At 61.4% G+C, this 26,249-nt stretch overlaps 1 protein-coding gene across 1 annotated transcript in view; it reads right to left on the bottom strand.

Annotated features, from left to right (window-relative positions):
* The window catches only part of SNED1 (sushi, nidogen and EGF like domains 1), a 60,079-nt gene continuing 33,944 nt past the window's right edge, over positions 115 to 26,249 (bottom strand). Inside the window, 16 exon segments of the mRNA XM_003133813.5 lie at positions 115 to 4,501; positions 4,935 to 4,972; positions 5,802 to 5,885; positions 8,790 to 8,877; positions 9,363 to 9,479; positions 15,221 to 15,322; positions 15,979 to 16,061; positions 16,138 to 16,282; positions 17,290 to 17,571; positions 18,337 to 18,449; positions 20,383 to 20,566; positions 21,375 to 21,671; positions 22,016 to 22,129; positions 23,419 to 23,532; positions 23,785 to 23,898; positions 24,424 to 24,537. Of these exon segments, the coding sequence (XP_003133861.3) occupies positions 4,936 to 4,972; positions 5,802 to 5,885; positions 8,790 to 8,877; positions 9,363 to 9,479; positions 15,221 to 15,322; positions 15,979 to 16,061; positions 16,138 to 16,282; positions 17,290 to 17,571; positions 18,337 to 18,449; positions 20,383 to 20,566; positions 21,375 to 21,671; positions 22,016 to 22,129; positions 23,419 to 23,532; positions 23,785 to 23,898; positions 24,424 to 24,537 (1,988 nt within the window). The 3' untranslated portion in view covers positions 115 to 4,501; position 4,935.

Genomic DNA, 26,249 nt, shown 5'->3' with positions numbered 1-26,249 from the left:
CTCTCTGTCGTCTGTGTCGGCGAGCCTTCTGTGACCGTGAGCGAGCCGAGGTCTCTTCTGGGTCGAGTCGTTTTCCATCCTTCTGGCAACAAAGAATGATGAGAGGACAGCAAGTGTTAGGACAACGCAGCGCTTTATTTTATGAGACAAGGAGCAGGTTGTCCACAGAGACACTCAGGTTTTGAATGTGCACATATCTCATTGCGTCGTAGCTGCACTCAGTGTACAGCAGCGTGGAAGGAGGCGGACGAGCGACGTGTGGCCTTGTTCTGCACGGCTTCTCGATGCCAGCAAGGCGCGGCTGCTTGTCCGTATCTGACGCTGAGCTCCAAGGGAGTCTGCGTTCGTGCCAGCTCCTGTGCCGCGGGTCCTGTCCTGTCGGCCTGACCCTCTGGCAGCATCGGAGCGCCGCCCTGGAGCTGCCAGAACACCGCACAGATGGCACTTCTGAGACCAGAGGGGAAAGCAGGCGCCAGGGTCACCGGGTGGGCGGGGTCGGGGCCTGGGCTTGGTCTCCCCGGGGAGCTCTGCCTGACCCTGGGGGGGACGTGCCCTGGGGGAGCCCGTGCGTCTGAGGAGGGTGGGTGAGCTGGGGTCGGGGGCAGAAGCGCATGTGAGCCAGGGGTCCACTGGCGGGAGGGAGGGTGCCCTAGAGCGTTCTGGGAACCCCTTCCTTGGGGGAACTGGCACAAGGATTGGTGCTGCAGAAAATGCCTTCGGGGTTGTGGCCAGAACTCGGGTCTCTGCAGTATTTTAACGCTTCATGAGACTGCGGGAGCTCGGCCTCGTTCTTCTCAAAGAGGCCGTGTACGTCCTCTCAGCCTTGCTCAGTTAGGGGTCCTCTTGGCCCCAGAGAACGTCGGGCATCCTCTGGGGGCCTCTCTGGCCGCGAGGACCAGGAGCACGTGCCCTTGGGCTCTGTGGGTCAAGGCCAGGGCTGCTGTTGAGCGTCCTCCCGTCACAGGACAGACCCACCGCAAGGCGCCAGCCCGAAGTGTCCCCAGTGCCAAGGCTCAGCCCCGCTTGGGGCCTCGACCAGTGCAGCGTGCCCGTGTGGACTCTGAGAACCTAAGCTTTTAAATGGGCTTATTGCCAATTCTCTTTTATTTCAAAGCAAAACGAAGAGCTGATTTTTAGAGTTCCTTTCCCCTCCGTCCTGGACGCGGTCGATTTGAGCTGCGTTTGGCGTGGGGATTCGGCGCCGAGGTGCAGGCCTTCGCTGCCTCCGGGCCCGTGGTCGAGTGTGGGGTGCGCGGAGAGAAAGCTGCGTCCTGCACGAGAAGAGCAGCTGGGTGAACCCCCACGTGCGCGGCCGGCTGGTGCTGGCGGGCGAGCAGCAGGGCTCCGTGGCTTTCCTTGTTCACTCCTGTCGCAGCCTGTGTGCCAGTGCAAGTACTGTCTTTGTCAGCCATGGGCAGGAGGGCTCGAAGGCGAAGGCACGTCAGTGTTCATGTATTCTTGCCTTTTGTGGCCTCCGGGTGCCCGGCACCTGCCCGGAACCTGGGATGTTGCTCTTGGGCTCTGTTGGGACGAACAGAGTCTTCAGTCTGAGCTCAATTACGTGGTTAGTCGGCCCAGGTTTTGATCAGCACTTGGCTAAGCTGGCAGCGCACGATTCCCCGTTTCATGGTGACAGAACTATGTGCCTGACGACTTTCTGATCCCGTCGTCAGTCTTTCCGGGTGGGCTTGGGCTCTTTCCAAGGGCGATTTTTAAGGAGCCATGTCAAAAAAGGCAGTGGCTCGTTTGTAATGTTGGAAGGATGAGTTACAATACTTGTAGCGTCAGGAAGTCATTTTACTAGGCATCTAACTTAGGGGCCATCAGGACGGGTTGACAAGACAGCACAGCGCCAAGCTGGGGATTCAGTGGCCGTGTCTTGGGAACGCGTCCTGTCTGCCTCGTGCTGGGGGCTTGAGGTCATTCACCTGGCGGCAGTTTCCCCTCCTTCCAGTGGTCTCCCGCGATCTTGCCGTTTGCTTGCGGTGCCGTATCCTGCACGGCGGCGGCGGCAGGTCCCGGCATCACCGCGGGAGTTGGCAGCCGTGTTTGTGTGTGTGGTTTTCTCTCCATTCTCTCGGCCTCAGAGCCCTGGCTGAACCCTGTGTCCTCCCAGCGGGCCTTGGAGACGGGGGACCTGCTGGAACCCAGAGGAGACGTCTCGGGATGGCTGTGCCTCCTTTCTGAAAATACACAGATGTGTGCACGCAAAACTTTAATAAAAATAAAAAGCCTCAGATAGAACTCTGCAGAGAGTGTCTCTCACAGAGGCGAGAAAGGGGCTGTCTGTGGCTGGAATGCTGGCTTGGGCAGCGCCAGGGAGGCGCCTGGCCGGGCTTGAGCCCCGCTTTGGGTCAGCTGTTGAGATGCTCAGCAGGATACAGGTGGGCTTGGCTTCTTTGGTTTTAACCTCTTTTGCAGGAGAAGCTGGTGCTGTGGAGCGGCGGGCTGGAGAGCAGGGCGGCGGGTGGTCACCGCGATCGGCTTGGGAAGACGCTGCTTCTCCCCTGATAGCCCAGCATGACTCAAGCCTGGACTGGAAGAGATCGCAGCCAGGGTCCAGTCTGTCTGCCCCGCTGTCGCCTCGGCCGCGTCCAGGCTTGCAGGGAGGAGCCCTTGCTGCCTTTGGAGTGGGGCTTCCGTGGAACCTGGGAGGCCTTTGGTGCCTTGGTGTGACTTGGCACCAGGGGCTGGCGTTCCCTGCAGAGGCTGAAGCCTGCGACCTCAGAGACCAGGGCACCGCCAGCTGTGGTCGTGGGCTGGCTTGGCCCTGCCTGTCTTTTGTAAATCGAGTTGTCTCGGAACACAGCCACGCGCCGTCAGTCACGCACCTGGCTGCACTTGTGCCTCAGCTGAAGCGCGAGTCGTGGCTGCGGTGACCGTTTGGCCCGCAAAGCCACAAATAATTACTCTCTGACCTTGACCGAAAAGGTCATAGGTGAGAGGTGTCTGAGCTCCGCCTCAGCGCTACTCTTCGTCGTCTCTTTCAAAATCGGCTGGTCTCGGATGGATCCCAGCCTGCGGACGGTTGGCATCAGCAACCTGCCGGCTGGCGGAGGGGCGCCGGGCCGAGTGCTGGATCCACTGCCCCTCAGCTGTGGCTCTGCTCTGGGAGTTGTTGGCAGCAGTCCCTCAGTTTGGTTGTTGGGTCTCCCGGGGAGAAGGCTTTCTCTGACTTCGGGATCCGAGGGCTGCAGAAGCTCCCCGGGAACAGCCCCGCGTGGCAGGCCTGGCACACTCACCGCGGCAGAGGCCACCCTCCAGAGACGGCGGCCGGGTCAGCGTGCGGGCGGGGCTTCTGCCCCCAGGACTGTGCCTCTCAGGGGGCCCTTTTCCATCCGGGTCAGACCCCGCCTGCCTGGGCTTTAGAAACTCGTGAGGTTGGTCCGCGGAACCAGAACCTCCTGCTCCTGAGATGGCAATGGGCTGGGCTGGAGGGGATGCCGGTGGGCCCGCTCCTCTTCCCAGCGGTGGCTTCTCGTGTCTTGGGGCTCTCGGGTCGCTGCCCCCAGAGGAGCTGAAGCTCTTGCCCACCATGAGGGCCCTTGCCACCGTGAGAGACGTGGCAGTGGGGGTGGCGTGGGCTGTGGAGAACTGCCGCAGCCCCCGTGTCGGGGTCCCTTGGCAGCATTGCAGCTTAAATCTGAAGTCTGCAGGCTGCTCCCCTTGGCTGGTGACACGTTGGATCTCGGAAGGCCTGGGCTGTCCCCGGGCCCTCAATGGAGGTGAATTCTTGCACCGTGTTCTTGGGTGCGAGTGTGTGAATGTTTCCTGCTTCTTGGTGTTTTCTCCATTGTCCCCAAAATGGGTACTTTAGAAGCCAGTATTTGATAATTTAACAATTAGTTGAGGGTTTTTGAATTGTTTGTATAGCAACGGGTTTACTGAATCAGTTTTTTAAAAAATATATTATCTTTCAGACGACTTACTGCAGTATAAATATTTCACACTCAGAGTGTATCTGTGGGGGTGCCCTGCATGCCGGCCTTGCAGTGCATGTTTTGGGGACGTGGCGGTTACGAGGGAGGGGGTGCCTTTGGGTCGACGGGAGCCGAGTGCCACAACTTTGCACATTTGACACACGGCTGCCCGGCCTGCGGGTCCCTGCGTCTGCCTCCCCTCGCGGTGGCGAATGCTCTTTGGTGTCAGCCTGTGCTGGCCGGTGCTCTGCTTCTGCTTGTTCGTCAGGGCCTCCTTTGCTCCCTCAGCCACATGAGAAGAGGTGGCCCTGCCTGCGAAGCTGCTTGTCCCCCGGGCGCCTCTCCCACACCTGGGGGACGGCTTCTGGCTCCTGTCCGGAGCCCGAGGGGCGCTGTCCTGGGCCAGCCAGCCTCCTGTGCATCCCCAGTGACGTCGCGTTGATGGGAGTGGTGGCGGGCTGCAGCCGGGGCTCTGTGGTCTCGCCCGGGAGCTTCCAGACTAGCGTGAAGACGTCCACAGAGTTTGCGTGTGGGGAGGTGGGAGTCACGGGGGCGGAATTGCCAGGAGAGGGTGGGATGTGCTGGGTTGAACGAGAACAGTGTTAGAAAGTTTCCTTCCCTGGGCCCTGTGCTCGCTGGGTCTTTCCCGGCGAGAGGGTCTCGGCCGCCCCGGGCCCTGCGCACGCCCTCTCTCCAGTGCGCTCCCAGGAGCCTGCCTTCCTGCCGCCCAGGCTCCCCTGCCTTCCTGGCCGCCCGCCCCTGCCCGGCCTGCTGCCGGGCTCCCCTCTCTGCGCTCGCCACCCACTGAGATGAGTGGACTCGATGTTTTGGTACCAAGTTTAGGTCTGTCGAGTGGCCTCAGGTGCTCTTTTTCCCTTGCTCGTGTCGACGTCCTTGGGATTCTAAACCCAGGGCCGGGAGCAGGGCACACGCTGCGCTCTCTGCCCCCAGGGCTGGGCGCTGCTTAGGCGCCCCTCAGGCTTTCCAGCAGCCCTGCGGGCCGCGGGAACCTACCTTAAGATTTCTCCAGTGTAGGACTGTTGCTTCGTTTCCTGAAATAGAGAAACGTGGTTTATGAAAAGGAAACTGCGTCCCTGTCACCCTGGAGCGTCCTGGGCCTGGGATCCTGTTCAGGTCCCTCCCGGTCTTCAGCACACGCGTGTCGCAGTTCGGGGGACGTGGAGATCAGTGTTTGGGCTGCAGGAGCCCACCTGGCTCGGGCTGGGAGCCGTGGGTGCCGAGCCAGGCCGCCTGGCTGGCGTGAGCCACGGAGCCTGAACGGGGATGCGGAGGGAAGCAGCGCAGCTGCCTGGCCGGGCAGCCGCGGGGGCTTTTCCTGGACTCGGGAATGCGAGACCCACTGTGTGTGGCGACGGGCAGGTCTGTGGAGAAGGTGACAGAGGTTCGGACTCTGCTCTTGTGCTCAGGTGGTGCGTTATGATAATTCTGGGGTTACCGTGAACCTTGGGGATGAGGACCTGGGTGCGAGTGAATGAGAGGAAACGGATGGAGTGTATTTCCAGTTACGTACTCGGGCCTGTCAGATGCTGCGTGGACGTGCAAGGCCAGAGTGACCTCTCCCGGCCCCGCCTGTGCCCTGTGACCTCCCCCCCGTACCCACCCTGATCTCCCCAGCACCCTGTGCCCTGCAGCCTGTGACCCCACCATGCCCAGCCGTGCCATCTGTGTGTTTCCCACATACACACATGGGCACCTGGCTCCTTAGTGCAACAGGGCTGCACATCTCGACATCTCGGTGGTGGTCGCCTGACTCGGCCGCCGGCCTGTGGCCTCCCACCCCCCAGGCACCAGGGCCACCCTTGCCTCTTCAGCCGGTGACCCCTCACAAGGCACCGCTCAGGCCTCCTCCCTCAGACGCACCTGTCAGGCGTTCTCCTGGTGCGGGTGCTCTCACAGCTCTCTCTGAAGCAGGTGTCTGGGTGCACCTTGTAGACTCTCTTATACCTGCGTCGTGGGAGAATCGGTGAAGCCAGAAGCGACGGACATTGCCCCTCGCCTTGGCCGCACCCACCTGCAGGCATCCGAGCAAAGGCCACTGTTTTCTTAATAAAACGATACCTTGGCTGCGTGTATTAAAATGTCCAACATAAAAATTATGTAATTTAGAAAATCAACTATTGTATAATTTACATAAAATAAGATTTTAGAGTTCCCGTCGTGGCTCAGTGGTTAAGGAATCTGACTAGGAACCATGAAGTTGAGGGTTCAGTCCCTGGCCTTGCTCATTGGGCTAAGGATCCAGCGTTGCCATGAGCTGGGGTGTAGGTCGCAGATGTGGCTCGGATCCCGCGTTGCTGTGGCTCTGGCGTTGGCCGGTGGCTACAGCTCCGATTTGACCCCTAGCCTGGGAACCTCCATATGCCGTGGGAGCGGCCCTAGAAAAGTCAAAAAGACAAAAAAAAAAAAAAAAAGATTTTGAGTGTACATCATGATGAGCGTTGACAGAGTCATATGCTATTAAGAGAGAAAATGGCATATTTCAAGGACATGCCTCGCTTGAGACAGTGTGCCACCCTCTTACAGGCAGTTGGTGAGACGTTTGAGAGGCCTTGGAGGTGCCAGCATTAGACGTGGGTGGTGTGGAACAGAGACCGGACTCCCTGTCCTGCCTCCCGCTTGTTGGCTGATGTGCTCTGAGCAGGTCTCTGGAACTTAACCCTCAGTCCATGTGAAATGGAAATTGCTTACACGGCCTCCGTCACAGTTAGTAGAGGATAGTGAATGAGAAAGTTGTTAAAGCATCTGAAATGTCAGAGCTGTTTGAAAGAGCTCCAGGGCGGTCAGGGGGCAAAGCTCCAACTCCTGAGCTCAGTCTCAGAGCCTTTAGAGAAGGCTTCCATTTCCAGCCGTCGGGCAGTAACAGGATCTGGAATTAACTTCCAAATGTGAACAACTGGAGAACTGCCCACGATACAGGAATGAAGTCTTTTCAGATGTTAGGAGGCAGGCAGTGCCGAGCAGAGAGAAGGGAGCAAGATGAGCACTGCCGTCCCGCAGTTCCGCGGGGAGACACTGTGCGGGCTGTGTGCTGGGTTGCGGGGGGGCGGGGTCCGAGCAGTGGTTACCCTGAGCTGAGGAAACAGACATTGGAGTTGAGGAGGCAGAGGCAGCTGGAATTTGTGGCTCCCAGGGCCAGGAAGAAGGGAGCTGTGTGGAGGAAGAGCTCCAGGAGTCTGGAGGATTACGCTGTGCATGCCTGGCTGGGTTGGTTAAGGCCCGTCAAAGAGCTGCCGAGGAGCTGGACGAGTGCCAGAGCCAGAGTGGAGGATCTTGATTAAGAGTGGGCTATTCCAGAGAACAGAAACCCCAGAAGGGCCTTGCCTCAAAAGTGGGGCAAAATTAACCCCCAAATAAAAGGCTATGCTAAAGCCACCCTAAAACAAGACTCATTGCAAACAACAAAAACAAAACAGAAGAACAAGACAAGGATGCCCACTGTTACTGCCTCTGTTCAACATAGTGTTTGAAGTCCTTGCCACGACAATCAGACAAGAAAAAGAAATAAAAGATACTCAAATTGGGAGGGAAGAGGTAAAACTGTCACTGTTTGCAGATGACGTGATTCTTTATATGGAGAACCCTAAAGTCTCCACACAAAACGAATAAATTCAGCAAGGGAGCAGGATACACGATTAACATACAGAAATCTGTTGCATCTCTTTACACTAACAATGGCATATCAGGAGTTCCTGTCGTGGCGCAGTGGTCAACGAATCCGACTAAGAACCATGAGGTTGCCGGTTTGGTCCCTGCCCTTGCTCAGTGGGTTAAGGATCCGGCGTTGCTGTGAGCTGTGGTGTAGGTTGCAGACGCGGCTCGGATCCCGCGTTGCTGTGGCTCTGGCATAGGCTGGTGGCTGCAGCTCTGATTCGACCCCTAGCCTGGGAACCTCCATATGCCGTGGGAGCGGCCCAAGAAATGGCAAAAAAAAGACAAAAAAAAAAAAAAAAAAGCATATCAGAGAAAGTAAAAGAAAAAAAAATCCTGTTTAAAATCACATCAAAAAAAAAAAAAAAAAAAAAACCAACCATCCAAACAAACAACCCCCCAAAACGTAACCAAGCTAAAATACCTATAAGGTGAAAATTGTAACATTGATACAGGAACTGAAGATGATGCAAAGAAACGGAAGTACATTCTGTACTCTCTCTCTCTCTCTTTTTTTGTCTTTTTGTGTTTTCTAGGGCCACACCCTCAGCATATGGAGGTCCCCAGGCTAGGGGTCTAATCAGAGCTGCAGCTGCCGGCCTACACCACAGCCACAGCAAAGTGAGATTCCAGCTGTGTCTGTGACCTACACCACAGCTCATGGCAACGCCAGATCCTTAACCCACTGAGTGAGGCCAAGGATCGAACCCTCAACCTCACGGTTCCTAGTCGGATTTGTTAACCACTGAGCCACGATGGGAACTCCATATTCTGCACTCTTGGATTGGAAAATTAATATTATAATGGCCAAAGCAATCTACCGATTTAATGCCTATCTTTCACGGAACTAGAACACCTAATCCTAAAATGCGTGGAACCACAAAAGACTCAATTGTCAAAACAATTCTGAGAAAAAGAACAAAGCTGGAGATACAATCCTTCCAGACAAGACTATGCTACAAGATGACCGTAATTCAAACAGCGTGGTATTGGCACAGAGACGGCTGAGCAGGGGAAGCTGCGGTGTGGCCCTGCTCCCTCCACCTCAGTTTCCGAGGTGGTGGCGCGAGGGAGCAGGTGGTAAAGCAAGGCCCTTCTGGGCTGCCTGCCGGCCCTCGGGCTCGCGACAACGCATGAGAGCCTCCCAGGAAGGTCGGGAACATGCAGGAAACATGGCAAGGGCAGAGGAAAGGGACTTACACGTGGTGGCAGACGCCTCCTTCCCAGACCGGAAAGGCCTTCGTCTCAGAGAAGAGCCGCGTGCAGGGCTGGGGCACCTTTCTGCAGGCTGCGGGCACACAGGGCCAGGGCCGCCGCTGGAGGAGCCCAGGCTGGGTGCTCTTCCCTGGGCTGCCCAGAGACCCCGCGGCTGCTCCGAGCCAGGGTCCCGGAGCCTGCAGGCTGCTTCCCCTCGGGGTCACCACGGCCCCGGGCCTGAAGGGGCTCAGCTGTGCGGCCGGCCCAGGAACTGCTCTCCACCGCCCACCCCTCATCCTCGTCTGGAGAGGCTGGGGGCCCTCGGCTCTCCCACCACCTCCCCCTGTGGAGTAGCTGTCGTTCTGGGTCCCTGTGACTGTCCCCAGACCCGCCCGTCATCTGGGCAGCACCTTTGGGGTGGGAGGCCTGGTGGCTTGCTGCCTGCCAGCCACCCTCCCTGTCCTGGAACCTCATGCCTGGAGGTCCTTGTGGCGGACCCGCCCCGGCCCGGCAGGCCCCTCACAGTGGCTGCAGCAGGTGTCTGGAGCCAGGTCCCAGCCACAGCCTCTAACTTACCAAGCTCGCAGCGTCTGCCTTTGAACCCGGGGCTGCAGTCACAGCTGTGGGCATCCACGCCGGGCACGCAGGTGCCTCCGTTCTGACAGGGGTTTTCTGAACAGTTGCCAGGGGCGCCTGTGAAAGGGCAGGGGCCGTCAGTGCCCGGGGCCCACAGGAGGGCCTGTGAACATTGCCGTGCTGCTGCCTCCCGCTGTCCCCAACACCCTAGGGGTGGTCCTGCTTCAGGTGTCAGAGCAGAGGCTTCAGCAGACCCTGCCCGCCCTGCTCACCTCCAGGGCGGGCGGGCAGAGTGCGGCATCACAGGCAGAGGAGCCCCAGCTCACAGCTGGGGTGTGGCCGCGCCCTGCTGGCCCCCAGGAGAGGCCCCCGCTCTGCCCCAGCCCGTGCCCGGCCCCGCGTTTCTGCTGACTTTGCCCCCCACACCGGGATTCTTCTACTTGAACCACGGACGCCAACCCTCGAGGGTCCTCATCTTCCAGTGCCACCCATGTGTCCCTAGGTCCCAGCCCCAGGCAGGTGGCCCTCAGGGCAGGACTGAGCTGGCTGGCATCTGCCTCCCGCCAGCATCCTCCCCACACTGCAGGCCAGGGCTTGAACCCACAACACAGCCGTGACAGCGCCGGGTCCCCTGCGCTGCCAGGGAATGCCTGTCGTTTGTTTGTTTTTAGCTTTGCCGGACAGCCGTTTTCATTTTCACCTAAGAAACTGAGAAACACCAGTGAGTAAGAATGGTGCGTTCCCACACTTCCAGTACCGGGAGGCCCGTCTCCCCCCATGTCCAGTCCCGCCTCTCCCCGACCTTCCTCCGCAGCCTCCTGGTGGACGCCGACCGGCAGGCCGCTGCCCCTTTCTGCCCCTCCCAGGCCTCCTGGTCCCTCCATGGCCACTGTCCCCTGTCTGTCCCCCCAGGCCTCCTGGTCCCTCCATGGCTGGTGTCCTCTCCGATACACCTGCTCGCTCTCCTCCCGCCTCTGGCTTCCAGCTTCCTTGTTTCTTTGTCTGTCCTGAGGGGCTGAAAGGGGCTGTGGGCTTTAAAAGAATCTTCCACGCAGCTTCAGTGGTTATTGCGATTGTGTTGGTCTTGTTTAATCCGTTTCCATCTTTTCTTCTGCCCTTCGTCCTCTAGTTGCAAGTTTCAAAGCAGGTCACAGAAGCCATTTCACCTGAAAATGTGTCTGCAGGTGTCTAGTTCGTGAAGACTTCAGAGTTACTCGCATAAGCACAGTGCTATTATCACAAAATTGGCAGCAGTTCCTGGATATCACCAGAGACCACGGGCGGTGTACAGACTGCCCCGGTCGTCTTTAAAATGCCGTTTACAGCTGGTGCCATCGAGTTCAGATTCCTGGAGTCACCCTGCCTCAGTTTAACGTACCTCAAGTCTCTTAATCTGTGCATTTAATCGGCTTCCTCTCTGGGCCTATCGAGAAATGAGGCCCTTTGTCCGGTCGAATTCTGGACCTGACTTAGGGCTTTCTCGGGGCAGTGACCCGCTCCCCTCCCCATGTGGAGAGACGGGCTTGGCAGGGCTCAGGCGCCAGTGGTCCGCTTGGCTCCGGCTGCTCCACAGGTGGCGGGCCCATACCCCCGGCCACACCAGGGGCCTGTGACCTCTGGTTTCATGACGTGAGGACTGACCACTGGTTCTGTGCTGGTGGCCTGATGAATCCAGAGGAAAGTTCTCGTCGGCTCTGCCCCTGGTGCTGGTCCCAGAGCCGTCACCTCGCCAGGGTCGGATCTAACTCAGCCTGTCACTCTGCCGTCTTTCCAGAGCTGGGCCGCCCCTCTGGAGGCCTGCTCGCCTTCGGCTCCCAGCGGTCACCCCGCAGCAGCCCCACGGCAGGGCCGGCCCGCGCTCCCCTCCTGGCTTCGTCGCCCCGCGAGTGAGCTCGGCCACTGTGCTGCGTTCTTTGCTTTTAAGCGTCGCTGCGACCTCGTGGACTTTGACACACTCGGCGGGTTTCCGTCTGTCGCCGCCATGAGTTTTCCTCGTGCTCACACTCAAATTCGTCCATCTCCGGGCAGTGGGAGCCCTTCCAGGCTGGCTCCTGTGCCCTTCAGGCGCGATCCTGTTTTTGCAAAAGCTCCTTTGCTTTTCTTGTACAAGTGTGTCTGGGCTGAGCTTTCGCCGCCTCGGTCTCGGAATCCGCCGTCTCTCCACAGCCACCTGGTTCTTTGCGGTGGCAGATGGTGCTGGAGCCCACAGCCTGGGTGACTGAGGTGTCGGTGCTGCAGGCCTTTTCAGTAGATAGAACTAGGCAATTAGATTTTAACAGTAAAACTAAACGGGAGTTCCTGTTGTGGTGCAGCGCAACGAACCTGACTAGCATCCATGAGGATGCGGGTTCGATCCCTGGCCTCACTCAGTGGGCTAAGGATCTGGTGCTGCCGTGAGCTGTGGTGTAGGTCACAGACACGGCTTGGAACCGAGTGGCTGTAGCTGCGGTTCGGCCGGCGGCTGCAGCCCCCATTTGACCCTGGACTGGGAACCTGCCTGTGCCGCGGGTGCGGCCTAAAAAGCAAAATCGGTCAATCAGTGTAAACACATTGTGATTTCATACCAGCACTTCCCGTTCAACTGGACAGCTAGGAAGAAGAACAGGCTTTGCCTAACTTCTCTGACTTCGTATCTATTTACGCTGAAAGTCGTGGTGGCATTAACATAATTCTTTCTCTTTCTTTTTTTGGTCTTTTTAGGGCTGCACCCATGGCACATGAAAGTTCCCAGGCTAGGGGTCGAATCGGAGCTGCAGCTGCAGGTCTGCGACCTACACCACAGCTCCCCGGATCCTTCACCAACCGAGCGAGGCCAGGAATCGAACCTGCATCCTCATGGACGCTATGTCAGGGTCTTAACCTGCTGAGCCACAACGGGAGCGCCACCTAACGGTATCTTTTGAAGCATAGAAAGTTTTCAATTTTGATGAAGTCCAGTTTTTTTTTCCCCTTTTACTGCTTATGCTTTTGGTGTCTTTGCCAAATCCAAGGTAAAGCAGAATACTCCTGTGTTTCCTTCTAAGAACTTTATAGTTTCAGCTCTTACATTTAGGTCTTTGATGCATTTTTAATTAACTTCACGGCTGGTGTGAGGTAGGGGTCCAGCTGCGTCCCTTTGCGTGTGGCTGTCCAGTTGTCCAGCACCGTCTGTGGAAAAGACGCCTTTCCTCCCTCGAGCGGCCTCGGCACCTTGTGGAAGTCGCTTGGCCACAGGCGTGGAGCTTTATGTCTGGACTCACAAGGCTGGTGCATCGATTTCTGTCTCCCTGTCCAGGGAACGGCGCTGACTTGATTACGTTGCTCCGTAGTTACAGCTCTGACGGTGGGGGCGTGAGTCTCCCTCCTTTCTTAGGATTGATTTGTGATTCCAGGTCGCTTCCGGTTCCACATGAATTTTCGATACCGCAGAGACCTGTTGACGGCAGCCTCATAGCACACAGGACCAGGAGCCCACTAGTGACCCTCATGCTTTGTACGGGGACACTGGGCTGCAGAGACGGGGTGGGCGTGGGGCCGCCTGGGCAGCTGGGCCTAAGCCTGCAGTGATGTGGGGCAGCGGGGGTTCCCCCAGAGGTAGCCTCAGCCTACAGAACAGTCCCAGGCTTATCACCCCCCACACACCCACCCACACACAGACACACTGAGTCAAGGCCCAGAGGAGGCTGCGCGCGTGGACAGGGCTGGGGCCGCGCCAGGCGTGGGTGAGGACGGATGCCTCCTGTAGGAAGGAGAAATTAGAGAGTGAAGAGGTTTCGGTTCTGTCCCCAGACCCCTTGGGTAGGTGTCCAGGTGGATCCAGCTGGACTAGTCCAGACGCCCCCTGCGGTGGGACGTCGGGAGAAGAGAGGAGTGGGACAGCTTCAGTGTTTCCTCCGAGGGACAGTCTGGAACCTTGTGTGAGTGTCTCCTGGGCGCTTGAAGGGGTGGCCCTGACCTGGAGGGTGGCTTGGTGCGGAAGTGACATTTCAGGAGCGCTCACTGCTCGCCGGGTGCCTGGGGCTCGGTGGGGACCCTCCTTCCTTGAGAAAGAACAGCCTGGCAGCTTCCCGGGGAGCAGGTTGTCGTACAAGGAGAAGGAACGGGGTCGGCCCCCCATGGTGACAGTGGTCCCCGCAGCTGGGACATTGGACAGAGGTTTGGAGACCCGAGCTGGAGAGGACTTTGAACCTCAGGCTTTACACCCAGCCTGTTGTCCTTCCAACATGAGGGCCAGCGAGAGCATTTTCAGGCACCTAGGGCCCCGTCTGGCCGTGTCAGGTGGCACGTTCAAGCCCACCGAAAACTTTTACGGAAATAGAGCCGAGAACAGCCGCGGCTCTGCCGGTCAGTGAGAGGACTGGCCCCGAGGGACAGCGAGCCTTACCAAAGAGGCGGTCGCTAAAGCCGCCGGTGCGGGCTCGAGGGAGCCAGGCAGCGGGACAGGGGAGAGACGCTGCCGTGTCAGCCCTCGAGAGACCAGTCAGATCCCAGCAGGTGCTCCCACACCTTTCCTGCCGGCAGGATCCAGAACACTGGCAAGATCGGGTTCCCGAGAGACTGGGCGTGGACTGCGTCCCCTGCTCCCTGCTGGGAGTGTAAACCACCTAGAAGACACTGTGGCCGTCCCTTGTCATTTGGACCTTCACGGGTCGCAGGCCGGCATTTCTGCTCGCACGCGCGCCCGGAGATGGGTCACCGACAGACTGCGTGCTCGGCCTTGAGGAAGGAGCCACAGCCGCGTGACTGCGGGGTTCCGGGCCGAGACCCGAGGCGCTCCCTCGGTGGGGAGCCCCGCGGCCGCTCAGGCCTCCGCGTGGGCCGTGAAACCGCCCCTCCCCGCCGCCCACCCCCCGAGGCGAAGGCGCCCTGTTCCCGTTCGGGGCGGGTCCCAGAGGAAAGGCCGCTGTGTTGGCAGGAGCTGGCTGACCACCTGACTCGGAAAGGGCTGGCGTGGGCCGATCGCGTCGGGGCCCGAAGGGCATGATTCATTCTGGGCCCCTGGGGCCCTTAGAGAGCTTGCGTCCCTTTACCACCCGAATCTCCTCACTTGCAGGTCAGCAGACACTGCAGGGGGCAGTGCCGTCGGGGCTGCCTGCCGTCCTCAGTGCCCGCACATCAGCTAGAGGTGGTGTTCCGACTGGGTCCGACCCGCAAGCCTGACCCTCTGCTGACCCGGGCTGATGGCAGCTTCAGCCCCACGCGGTGAGGGCGAGCTGACCGCGGGCCGCGGAGCAAACCCCCTCGGGCCTGGTCCGCCGCGTGCCGGGTGCCCACTCAGCCTTGACGGACTGCCCTGCCTGCTTTGGGGCTGGCTGATGGGTGAGCCCGGGGGCTGGTGGCTCCTAAAACTGTCTGCAGAGGCAAGTGGCCCCGAGGCTTAGGCAGAGGAGGGCAGAGTGAGGGCCTGAGTCTGCGGAGGGAACACGGCCTGCGGGCGCCGTCCAGTGGGAGATGCCCTACCGCCGGCCCCGTGGGGACGCGCCAACCGTGCCTCTCAGCAGCGGGACAGTCCAGGTCCCGTGTAACCCGAGTGGCAGCAGGGCCGCGCCCGCCCTGCTTGCCAAGGCTGGTCGGCACCTCCGCTCCAGCCGGAGCCCCCGGGGCGGTCCTCCACAGATCCCTGCAGCCTGCTCTGCGCACTCCTCTGGGGATGGGGTGGGGGCTGTGTGGGCCAAGCTCTCCCAGGGAGACCCTGATTATTAGGGCGTTGCCGCCCCCCAGGCCAGTTCCCGCCAGCGCACTGGGCGGGTGCGGGCCGGGCGCTCTGCTGGCCCAGGCGGGCGCGGGGCCCTTCCTCGCTGTGGGCAGCCCGCTCCTCACCTGGGGTCCTCAAGGCCCTAAGGGCAGCCAGCCCTGAAAGTCCACTCCTGCCGACTTACCATCCGTGTCCTTGTCACCGCTGCGGTCTGGGAGCTGGAAGGCCAGGCTGGCCTGCGTGGGGGCCTCCTCTGCGCTCTCAAGCTGCACCAGCGCAGTGGGTTCTGGGAGAGACCAGGAGGCTCAACGCCCAGACGCCCGCCGCCGTGCGCCCAGGACTGTCCCTGGCCGCCTTCTTGAGCGGCTTTTCTCCCCCAGGCAGTAGAGGTGGCTTCGGCAGGGCCTGGCCTGGTGGGGTCGGGGGTCTTGGTGCCACCTCCAGTAAGATGGGCTTTTCTCCAGGCAGTGCCCAGCCCTTGTCCTCCTGCCAGCCGCACCACAGCTGCTGGGTGAAGGTGACCTGCCTCCCACGGGCCTCATGTCAAGCCGCTGACTGGTGCGCGGGTCTTCGGGCAGTCAGATCCTGCTCCCTCTCCCTCTGACCCCTGCTTCTGGGGGTGCGGTGCTACAAGGCCACCCCCACATCTGCCCTCAGGCAGAGCCTGCTCTTGGTCCTTCGAGAGCCCGCCAGAGGCTGGTGCTGCTGGTCCACGGCCCACACGCCCCCTGAGCCACTAGCCTAGGGGACCTGCCCCCAACAGGTTTATTTTTGTCTCCCACACACGGTGCTGGCAGCCTGTCCCTTCAGCCCTTGCAGTGGGGTGGGAAGCCTCCTGGCCCCAGAGCCCGAGCCCCCACTAGGGATGGTGTTGGGTACTGTCCTTGTCCTGCTAATGACAGGGCATGGGGTGGCAGTGAGACCCCCGGGGTTGGCACTCACGTGATCTCACAGTGACCCGTTTGCCAGGTGAGCCGCCCCACTTGGCGCTCACTCGTCCTCTGCCGTCCACAAGCTCCGAGAACCTGCAAGGGGGACACCACAGGTCACCAGGTGGGCTCTGTGCCCAGGGGCTGGGGGGCTGGCGGCTGAGGCCTGCACCTGGGGGCCTGGGTCGGTGTGTCAAGGGCACCGTGGTCGTTGAGCAGGCGCAGCTCCGGCAGGCGTGCGGGGGGTGGCCGGTTTCTGAGCACCCGCGGGGGCAGTCCTTCCCGGTGCCAGCGTCTGTCGGCGCCGTCCCTTGGGGCTGTGGGCGGTGGGAGGCCCAGGGGCCGCACAGGGCTGGTTTGGGGCTCTCAGAGGTGGGCGCAGAGGGGCATGTGCCCCCCCCGCCAGAGCCCCAAGCCTTTCTGCTGTGATGCGGGCACTGCTGCTGTCTGGCATCGCACAGACGAGTCCCAGCCCCCACCCAGGCCCAGGTTCTCCACCAGGTCCAGACTCACCTGGGCTGAGGCCCAGGCCACAAACCCTCCCAGGAGTGAGGGCGCGGCTCCTCCGCGGGGCCTCATCAGCCAACCGTGCCCCCTGCCGGGACCAGGCGCCCTCCTCCCCCAGTGAGTCCCTCCTCCCCAACCCAGCTCGCAGAAGCGGGGCTGGTGCCTGGAGCTGGGTTGGGTCTCAGTCTCAGGGCAGGTTGCTTGTGCCCCAGGGCAGGCAGGTGGGTCGAGGGGAGGGAGCCACGCTCTGGTCTCTCTTCGCACCCCCCCTCCCCCGCAGCACCCATCCAGACAAGCCACCTTCCCGTCCGCTTTACTGTGTAAGTGGGGTGGGCAGGACCCCAGTGGGACCCGCGGGCCTCCTGTGCGCTGGGAGCAGAGCCATGGCCTCATGGAGGCCACCTGTGCCTCTGCTCTCCTGAGCTGCTCCCACCCTCTGCCCGGCTGCTCTGCCTTCCTTCCTGGCTGTCTGCCCTACCCCCCCTGCACCAACTGCTGTCCAGAGGCTCCTCAGGGGTCAGGCCTGGCTGCAGGGCCGCTGCCCAGAGGCACCTCCACGCTGCCAGCCTCTCGGGTCTGCCCTCAGGGGCCTGCCTGGGTCTGCGGGGGTGAGGCACGCGATGCCCGCTTTTCCAAATTGCAGGCTCGCCGGCCCGGCACCAGCTGCCCAGGGACTCCCCCGCCCCACCCCCGTTTTCCTGTGTGCACGCCTCCTGCTTCCGGCTGTCTGTCTGTGGCCCCGAGCGTGTGGCCCCGGCCAGGGGAGGGTCCTGGGGTCCGGCAGGAGGGGCCGTCTCCGGGCGGAGGCTGCACTCACAGGTGATGATGTACAGGTGCGCGGGCTCGCTGTGCAGCGGGCCGCCCTCGGTGCTCTGCACGGCTGTCACTGAGAGCTGGTACCGCCGTCCGGGCAGCAGGTCCCGCACCGTGTAGGACACCAGCCTCCCGTTGGGGACGGAGCGGCTCTTGGTGCTCTGGCTGGAGGTCACATTGACGACATACGCCTCCAGCGAGGCGCCCGGAGCGGGGGCGTCCCAGACCACATGGGCGGAGGTGGCTGTGACTCGGGCGGCGGTCAGGTTGGCTGGCGGCAGAGGCCCTGGACGGGACGTGGAGTGGGGAGGGAAGCCAAGGGGCTGACGGGGCCTTCTGCCGGGGACGCAGTTTAAAGCCCTGACACAGGCTGCCGAAGCCGGACCGTGTCGCACACAGCTCTTCGGTCCCGAGGGTTGGCGTGGAGGAGCACCTGTGGCTGCCCAGGACCTGCAACCGCACCTCGGCCAGCCTCCCGGTGAGGCCCCCACCTGCTCATCCCTCCTGCTGGCACGTGCCACCCTCTGAGCCTGGCCTCCACACCTTCTCCTGGGATGTAGGTGAGGGGTGGGCTGGACAGGCAGGGCCTGGGCTGGGGGCTCAGCATGCAGGGTCAGAGCCCCCGTGTGAGTTGTGCTGACCGTCTGCCCCGCAAGGTTGGCCCTGCCCAAACCTGCCCTCCTCACCCAGCTACCTGCCCCCACCTCCCAAGCCTGGACAGCCCACGTTGTGGGGGGGAGGGTGGTGAGGGCTGGGTCCCCTCGACTGCGACGGTGTGGAGCTGGCCAGTGTGGAGTGGGGCATCCTGCCTCCTGCGCCTGCCGCCCTTGCTCCATGGCCCCCGCCTGGTAGGAGCCCCCCCCAGAGGCTGCCTGGGAAGGCCGTCCCTGGCAGGAGGACCCGCCCAGCCCTGCAGCCGCCCTCCCAGGTGCCCATGGGCACACCACCATTCAGGGCATGGGTTTCCATTGCCTTGGCCACGGGAGGGGCCTCAGCTTCCAGGGAGGGGGGGGGGCACCCGTGTGAGCTGAGCCCTCGCTGCTCTACTTACGGGTCCACACGTGCAGCGGGGCCGAGGCCAGGCTCTCGGTGGGACGCTCCTGCACCCCCAGCCCCGTGAGGGCCGTCGCCCAGATGGCGTACCTTCTTCCTGGCAGCAGGGCCCTGCAGTGAGGGGGGCAGGGAGAGAGGAACAGGCGTGTGATGCTGTGGGCCATCCCGCTGCCGGTGGCCAGGCAGCCCCCACGGAGGCGGGATTCATGTCCTGAGGCCCGTGTGCTCCTTAGCGGGGAGTTGCCTCTGGGCTCGGTTCAGCATCGTGAGGGGCCTGCCCGGTGGCTGCAGCGTGGTCAGGGCCTGGTGTTCAAACAGGAGAGGCCAGGATAGGGCCATTGCGAGGCTGGCCCAGGGCTGCAAGCCCCCGGGAGGGTCCCAGCAGCCTCGTGGACAAGGGGGCCTTGCTGCCCCTAAGCGTCTGTGCCCAGTGAGGCTCGTGCCAGGCACCACTTCCTCCTGGGAGTCTGGAACCTTCACAGGGGCCCACCACCCGTCCCCAGTACAAGCCCTGGGCGCTGCGTCTCTAACGGGCCTTCCGAGTGGGACAGCGTCTCCCAGGGTGTCACGGCGGGCGGCGGGGAGCTAAGCCTGCCCTGGGCCGGAGGGGCCTGGTCCCGCCTGGTCCCACGCGCCTCTTCTGCTGATACCACTTTGTATCCATTATCTGTCCTGAGTCCATCTGTGAGCATGGCCTCTGCGAGTCCTGGGGGTCCCCCGAGTGACCCCGGAGGTGGTCCTGGGCACCCTGGCACACGTACCAAGGGTCCCATGGACTGCGTCGGGGTTTCTGTCCTGCCATTCTTGGGAAGTGGGAAGGATGTAAATCAGAAAGAATCACAGAAACGCTTGAGACAAAGTGGAGGAGGTCCCGTCATGGTGCAGTGGAAGCGAACCCAGCTAGCATCCAGGAGGACGCAGGTTCGATCCCTGGCCTCGCTCCGTGGGTTAAGGATCCAGCGTTGCCGAGAGCTGTGGTGTAGGTTGCAGACCCAGTTCGGATTCCCTGTTGCTGTGGCCGTGGTGGAGGTCGGTGGCTGTAGCTCCAATTTGACCCCTAGCCTGGGACCCTCCATATGCTGCGGGTTCCTAGCAAACAAACAAACAAACGAAAAAACAAGACAAAGTGGAGTCTTGCCTCCAGCACAGACAGACATCTGGCTGGACAGAACGAACAAACGTGTGGGAAAAATTGTCTTGGTAAGTCTGCAAACCAGAAATGTGCCAAGGTGTGGGTGGTTCAGAGGGTGCAGGGGCAGCAGACCCGCCAGGCCTGGCCTTCCTTCCGGAGCCCCCTCCCCACGGCCGGGCCGGTGGCTGCTCCGGGCTGGATGCAGCCGAGCTGTTCCCACTGAGCTGGCCGGAGTCTGCCGTCTCGGGTGTGATGGGGGCCCTGCCCAGGAAGCTGCCCGCAGCCGTCCTTCCCCCACCTTCCAGCTCTGCCTGCCCGCCTGATCCGGGCCCTGGCTGTGTGACCGAGGCTCGCGTGGGGCTGCTCAAGTGTTTGATTCCAGCACCAGCCATTCTGAATGACTGGTACGCATTTGAATTTATTTATTTTGTAGTTTTGTTATGTAGCTTGTAACACTTCAGTGTAAGAAGTTCATTGGTCTACTTCAGGGTTTGCACATGTTACTTGAGCAAGGTAAGAACATAAGGTGGCCCCAAGGTGCCCGTCCAGGGGTCTGAGGGACTGGGCTGGCTTCTGGGTGGCCTGTCCCTCTGGTCGTCTGTGCACGAGGTGCTGTCCTCAGGGTTTGAGGTGTTCCTGCTCTTTCCAGGCTCTTTCTTAGTGTGGCGTTTTGGCCCTGCCCATGGCATGTGGAAGTTCTTGGGCCAGGGGTCGAACCCGTGCCACGGCCGTGACAACACTGGCTCCTTCAACCTCTAGGCCACCAGAAAACACCCGGGGCTCCTTAAAACACGTGTCTGGAGGCCCCACGAGGAGGCAGGGTGCGCGTGAGGCCCGGGGCTGCCCCTGCGGGCTGGGCGGGGGAGAAGCGAGGGTGGCCGGGAGCCGGGAGGGAGGCCGCCGCGCTCCTACCCGAATGTGAACTTGTCCGCGCTCCTGTCCACGTCTGTGGACTGCTCCTCCTGGGCCTCGGGGTGGCGGATGGACACGCGGACGCTGCTGACGGTGGCGTGGCGGATCCTGTGCAGGGACCACTGCACCGAGATGGCATTGGCCGTCACGTTGGTGACCTCAAGGCCCTCGACAGGGCGGGGTCCTGGGGACAATGGGTGAGCAGCGTGTGCGGCGCCCCCTTGCCCACGGGGGAGGGTGGGGACCCAGACAAGAGGGGAGGCTCGGGAAGGGTGCGGGGGTCCCAGAGGTGGCCTGGCGAGGTGCTGAGCACACGGGGCTTGCCGAGTGTGTCCTCCGGCCCAGAGGGAACTTGGGCCGGAGCACGGAGAGCTGCAGAGGGGCTGCTCAGCCCCTTCAGACTGCTGGGGGCCCGCCTGACCCTCTGACTGGCTGTTTAGTGGCACCGACAGTGACGGCTCTGCCTGGCGGTCCTGGGGCCTGACAGGATAGATGCCAGGAGGATCCGCCGTGGCCTTAGGGAAGGGGCCGAACCCCAAGCCGAGGAAGCTGAGGGGAGACCCACGGCTTCTGGGTGCAGCGCCCCAGCCTGGCGGGCAGTGGGTGGTCCTCCCCCGACTCTGGTCTCCTGGAGGGGACCCCACTGAGGCCCGGGGAGCCCGTCTTCCTTCCAAATGCCTCTGCCGGCAGACCCAGCTGCAGCAGCCTCGCGAGCACTTCTTCCTGACGCCAAGCTCGGGAGGCCCGCTCCTCCCCCCAACCCTGACGGCTCCCCCTGGATGCCTGACCCCCGGCTGGCCCAGGCACCCTCCCAGGGAGCCCCCCGCCGCGCCCTCCCACCCTCACCCCTGCCCGCTGCCTGCTCCGCCTCCGTCTGTCCCGGGCCGGGGCCAGGAGACGTGCCAGCGTCTCCAGCTACGGAGCCGGCGCCTCTGGGACAGGCTTGTGGGTCCCCCACCAGCTGGCTTGCCCTCAGGGCGGGGGGCACTCACGCGTGCGGGCGAGCAGCACCGCGGGCCGGCTGATATCGTTCTTGTTGTTGGCATTGCGCTTGACCGAGAAGACGGAGATGTTGTAGGCCTTGCCAGCCGCCAGGGCCCGGAGCTGGTGCGAGGAGCGGCTCCGGTCCACGACGTCCGTGCGGCGGTAGGAGCCGTCGGAAGAGGCGTAGGTGACCGCGTAGCCGTCGAGCATCTGCCTGGCAGCCTGGCTGTCGGGGGGGCGCCAGGAGATGGACAGCCCGCTCTCCTCCACTCGCTCCACCTTGAGGGCCGTTGGTGGGAAGAGCTCTTCAGGGTTTCGGTCAAGAACAAGGCGGGGTGGTCAGCTGTCGGCCGTGATGCCCCGGCCCCCAGGCAGGTGTCTGGCCCCTTGGCTCTCAGGCCTGGCTGCTTGGGGCACAGGTGGGCGCCTGCAGGCAGTGAGCCCGCCCTGGACTCCTGCCCCTGGCATCTGGCCGGTGGCCCCTGGAGGGTCTCCCACACGCACACGAGACTGCATTGATGCCACCCACGGGCTCGTGTGCCCCTCCCAGTGTCTCAGGCAGAGCCCGGTGAGCCGCTGCCTAGGCTTGGCCCTTGGGGGGCGGGGAGGCCCCCCCACCCCACCCCATGCTGGCCCCTTGCCGCCTCACCTTTGGCACAGTCCTTGCCCGTGAAGCCCACTTTACAAGTGCAGCTGTGGGACCCATTGCTGGCCAGGCAGTAGCCGCGGCCCCCACAGGGGCTGGAGAAGCAGGGGTCACTCACTGGGAGGGAGGGAAGCAGCAGTGAGGGCCAGCGTGTCGCTAGGACCCCTCTCCCACCCGGCCCTGGCCTGACACCGGCCATTCCCGTGTGGGTGTATTTGTGGGGTGGAGGTGGGTGGCATCGCAGGTGGTGCTTCAGGGATGGGATGTGTGCGAGAGATGCTCCGGGGGGAGGGGGAGGCTTGCCAGAGGCCCCACGGAGAGGCTGAGCAGATAAGGCCTCTGACTCTGAACCGGGCCGTCCTGCTAACCCCGCCCCACCCCCGAGCCCAGGTGCCCAGGTAGGTGGTGACCTGGGATGACCTCTCCTGGGGCGCAGCTGGCAGCTGGGCGGCTGAGAACACTGGCCCCTCCACGGCCTCCCTCTGTACTGGGGCTGTGGATGCAGGTGTGGCCCTCTGGGGGAGGGGAGCCCAAGGCCCCAGGCCAGGGCCCGCAGGTGCCTCCCCCGACCCTGGCCCCGTGCAGTGAGGTCTCTGCCACGTGCAGTCCACACGGCGCTGGTCCCTGTGCCCACAGCCCTGTCTGCCTGCGTATCTGAGTGGCGCCTGCCAGACCTGGCTTTGAGCGGGCACACTGGAACAGCACTGGTTAGGCCACCGCCACCCCAGGGACAGGCCTACGCTGGGAGGGGGCCATGCAGGCAGGTTGGAGAAGTGGTGGCCAGGCAGTCCTGGAGGTCAGAAAGGGCTCTAGGGAGTTCCCGTCGTGGCTCAGCGGAAATGAATCTGACTAGTGTTTATGAGGACGCGGGTTTGATCCCTGGCCTTGCTCAGTGGGTGGAGGATCTGGCATGGCCGTGAGCTGTGGTGTAGGTCACAGATGAGGCTTGGATCCTGTGTTGCTGTGGCTGTGGTGTATGCCAGTGTCTACAGCTCCGATTGGACCCCTAGCCTGGGAACCTCCATGTCCTGTGGGTGCGGCCCTAAAAAGACAAAAAAAAAAAAAAAAAAAAAAAAGGTGGGGGAAGAGCTCTAAGGGGGAACAATGGCGCTGGGACGCGGTGGGGGCCCCCTGCAGACCAGTGGTCAGGGAAGGCCTTGTCCAGGAGGGACCTTTCAGCCTTCACCTGCCCCCGAGGAGGGCCTCCCGCAGATGGACGGGACAGAATTCCAGATGTGGCCAGCGGTGAGTGCGGGGACCCTGGGGCCACCGTGAGCCTGGCTCGTGAGGGACAGCGGGGCCATGCAGCTGGACAGGAGCCAGGTGGACACGCGTCCGGATGGTGTCTCCTCGGGGAGAGGTGGGGCGCCCACAGGGGGCCTTGGAGGAGGGAGGGGGCGCTGCACCTGTCTCACAGTGGTAGCCGAAGAAGCCCTCCGGGCAGACACACAAGTAGGCGCCCCCGTCGTTCTCGCAGCGGCCGCCGTGCTGGCAGGGGCTGGGGTGACAGGCATCCACCTCTGGAGAACACCCAGAGGGTCGGCCAGAGCGGCAGGGGGGTGTCTGGGGGGGGAGGAGAGGACAGCGGGAAGGGAGGGCAGGAGAGCGGGTGGGCCGAGCGGCTGGGAAAGGCCCCACCCCCACCCCGGGGCCCCGCTCCCCTCCCGTCCTGGGTCCCGCCCCTCCGGGCCGCCCACCCCCCTGCTCCTCGAGTCCTGGCATCAGAGTGCGGGTGAGGGCCTGGCGCAGGGATCCCCAGCTCCAGCGCCTACCTGTCTCGCAGCGGACTCCTGTGAAGCCTGGGGGGCACTGGCAGACAAAGGCCCCTCGGAGACCCCTGCAGGAGCCTCCGTTTCTGCAGGGTTGCACCCGGCATGCGTCTGTCTCTGCAGAGACGGACACGAGGCTGCATGTCACCCCCGCCAGGTTTGCTGGCGCCACACCAGCCCCTCACTGCCGGCCCCTCACTGCCCAGGCTTCTCGCCCCGCCTGGCCGTCCTGGGCCTGGCTCTCCCCCCCACCCCAAGCTTGCCCCCTCCCACCCCTGCAGTGTGTCTGTCTCAGGGCTTGGAGCCCTACACAGGCCCGAGGGGGAGCAGGGACTCTCCTCCGCCTCTGGCCACAGCACTGGGGGCCGATCTTCCCTCCCTGCACCCCACCTCCTCTGCCCTCAAGGCCTAATCTGCAGGAGGCAGGAGAGCGCTTTCTCAGCTGAGCTCGGTCCCCAGGGGGGGTAGAGGCAGACCGGCTTATAAACAGCTGTTCTTGGACATGGGCGCGGGCAGGGGCCTGAGAGCGGGCAGTGCCCAACCAGAGACCCGCCCCAGGAAGGGCGGCTGGAGCAAGTGAGCACGGCCGGGGGCCGCCAGTGCCCCCAGCCCAGGGCCAGTGAGGGCCAGGACCTGTCTTACCCAGCTCACAGTGGGCGCCCTCGTGGCCTGGGCGGCAGACGCACAGGTACCCAGCGACGCGGTCCTGGCAGGAGCCCCCATGCAGGCACGGCTGGGATCGGCACTCGTCGATTTCTGGGGAGAGGCAGGCCCGGTGCCGCGGGAACAAAGCAGTGCTGTTGTTAGGGGGCTGCTTGCAGACCAAGGACACCGATGAGCTCTGATGTGAGGAGCGGGCAGAATTCCCCAGCACCCCTGCTGCTGGAGCAGGGAGCCTCGGGGACGAGAGGGGCTGAGGCCTGGGGCCTCGGGCTGGGCTGGTGTCTAGGAAGCCACTGGGGGTGCTCCTAGGTCCAGGGGCTCTTGGGTGGACAGGCCCTAGCTTGCCAGTTCATTAGATGACAATCGCGTGAAACCGACACGTTTGGGGTTGAGTCCTTAACCTGGAAATTGTGCTCCTGAATCACTGATGTTCAGTTTAGAAAAGCTTAATGCTTAGCATATAATTAAGTAAATAAAGGTAATGACTTAAGGACACCTGGGGCCAGCCCCCACCCTGGGAGCTAGAATGTTGACTGGCTCATGTGCCATCCTACTCCTGTGACCTGGTTTTCTGCACCGTCGCCTTGCCATACCGCCTTGTACTCGTCTTAAGCTTTTTATGACCACCTCAGACGATGTGTGGTTTTGTTTCGGCCATTTGTGATCTTAGGATATGGTGGCATAGCACTCTTCTCTCACTCAACACTGTATTAATGAGATATCTCCATGCTGTTGCAGGCTGAAGTTTTCACTGCTGTGTAATATTCCTCAGTCTGATTACATCACACTTTATCCTTTCCTGCTTGGTAGGTACTTGGGTTGGTTCTAGACTTCTTGCTCTTGCAAAAAAAAAAAAAAAAAAAATGCTTCTGCGTCTTTCACATCTCCTGGTGTAGATGTGTGAGTTTTCCCTACACCTACCTAGAAGTAGAATTGCTAGGGTGCCGTTTATACGAGTGGTCGACCTGACAAGCAAATTACCAAATTGCCTTCCAAGAGCTTATACCAATTTCCGCTTCCTCCAGTAATTTATAAAAAATCCTGCTGATCCACATTCTAACATATGGTCTTTTGAAGTGCCAAAGTTTTGCCAACTGGATGTATCTTATTGCGCTTTGATTTGCATTTTGCTGACCACCGATGAAGAGAAACGTTCTGCTCATGTTCACTGGCCGTATGAAATGCCTGTTCATGCATTTGCCTGTTTTCCCAGAGGGTTGATTTTATTTATATTGATTATATGTATTATATATGTAATCTTCTCCCAGTTCTAGCTGACTGTCTTAAGGCCGATGAATTTAATTTTTAGATAGTCGATCGGTCCATTTTCTCCCCCTTTTATAGTTAGTGCTTTTTGTGGCCTAAGGAATCTTGCCCTACGGTAAGTCAAAAAGATGTGGGAGTTCCCGTCGTGGCGCAGTGGTTAGCGAATCCGACTAGGGACCATGAGGTTGCGGGTTCGATCCCTGGCCTCGCTCAATGGGTTAAGGATCCGGCGTTGCCGTGAGCTGTGGTGTAGGTCACAGAGGTGGCTCGGATCCCGCATTGCTGTGGCTCTGGCGTAGACTGGCGGCTACAGCTGCAATTCGACCCCTAGCCTGGGAACCTCCATGTGCCGCAAGAGTGGCCCTAGAAAAGGCAAAAAGACAAAAAAAAAAAAAAAAAAAAAGATATTTACCTGAATTTTCTACTCAAAACTGTGTAGTTTAAAAAACCATTTAAGTCCTTAACCCATTCGGAGTGCGGTGTGGCGTGTCTAGGTTCGGCACAGAGGCAGCATCGTCTAGTAAAATGCGTTGATGAGT

The sequence above is a fragment of the Sus scrofa genome, chromosome 15, assembly GCF_000003025.6.
Source record: "Sus scrofa isolate TJ Tabasco breed Duroc chromosome 15, Sscrofa11.1, whole genome shotgun sequence".
Classification (NCBI taxonomy): domain Eukaryota; kingdom Metazoa; phylum Chordata; class Mammalia; order Artiodactyla; family Suidae; genus Sus; species Sus scrofa.
This window is presented reverse-complemented; position numbering and strand designations above follow the sequence as displayed.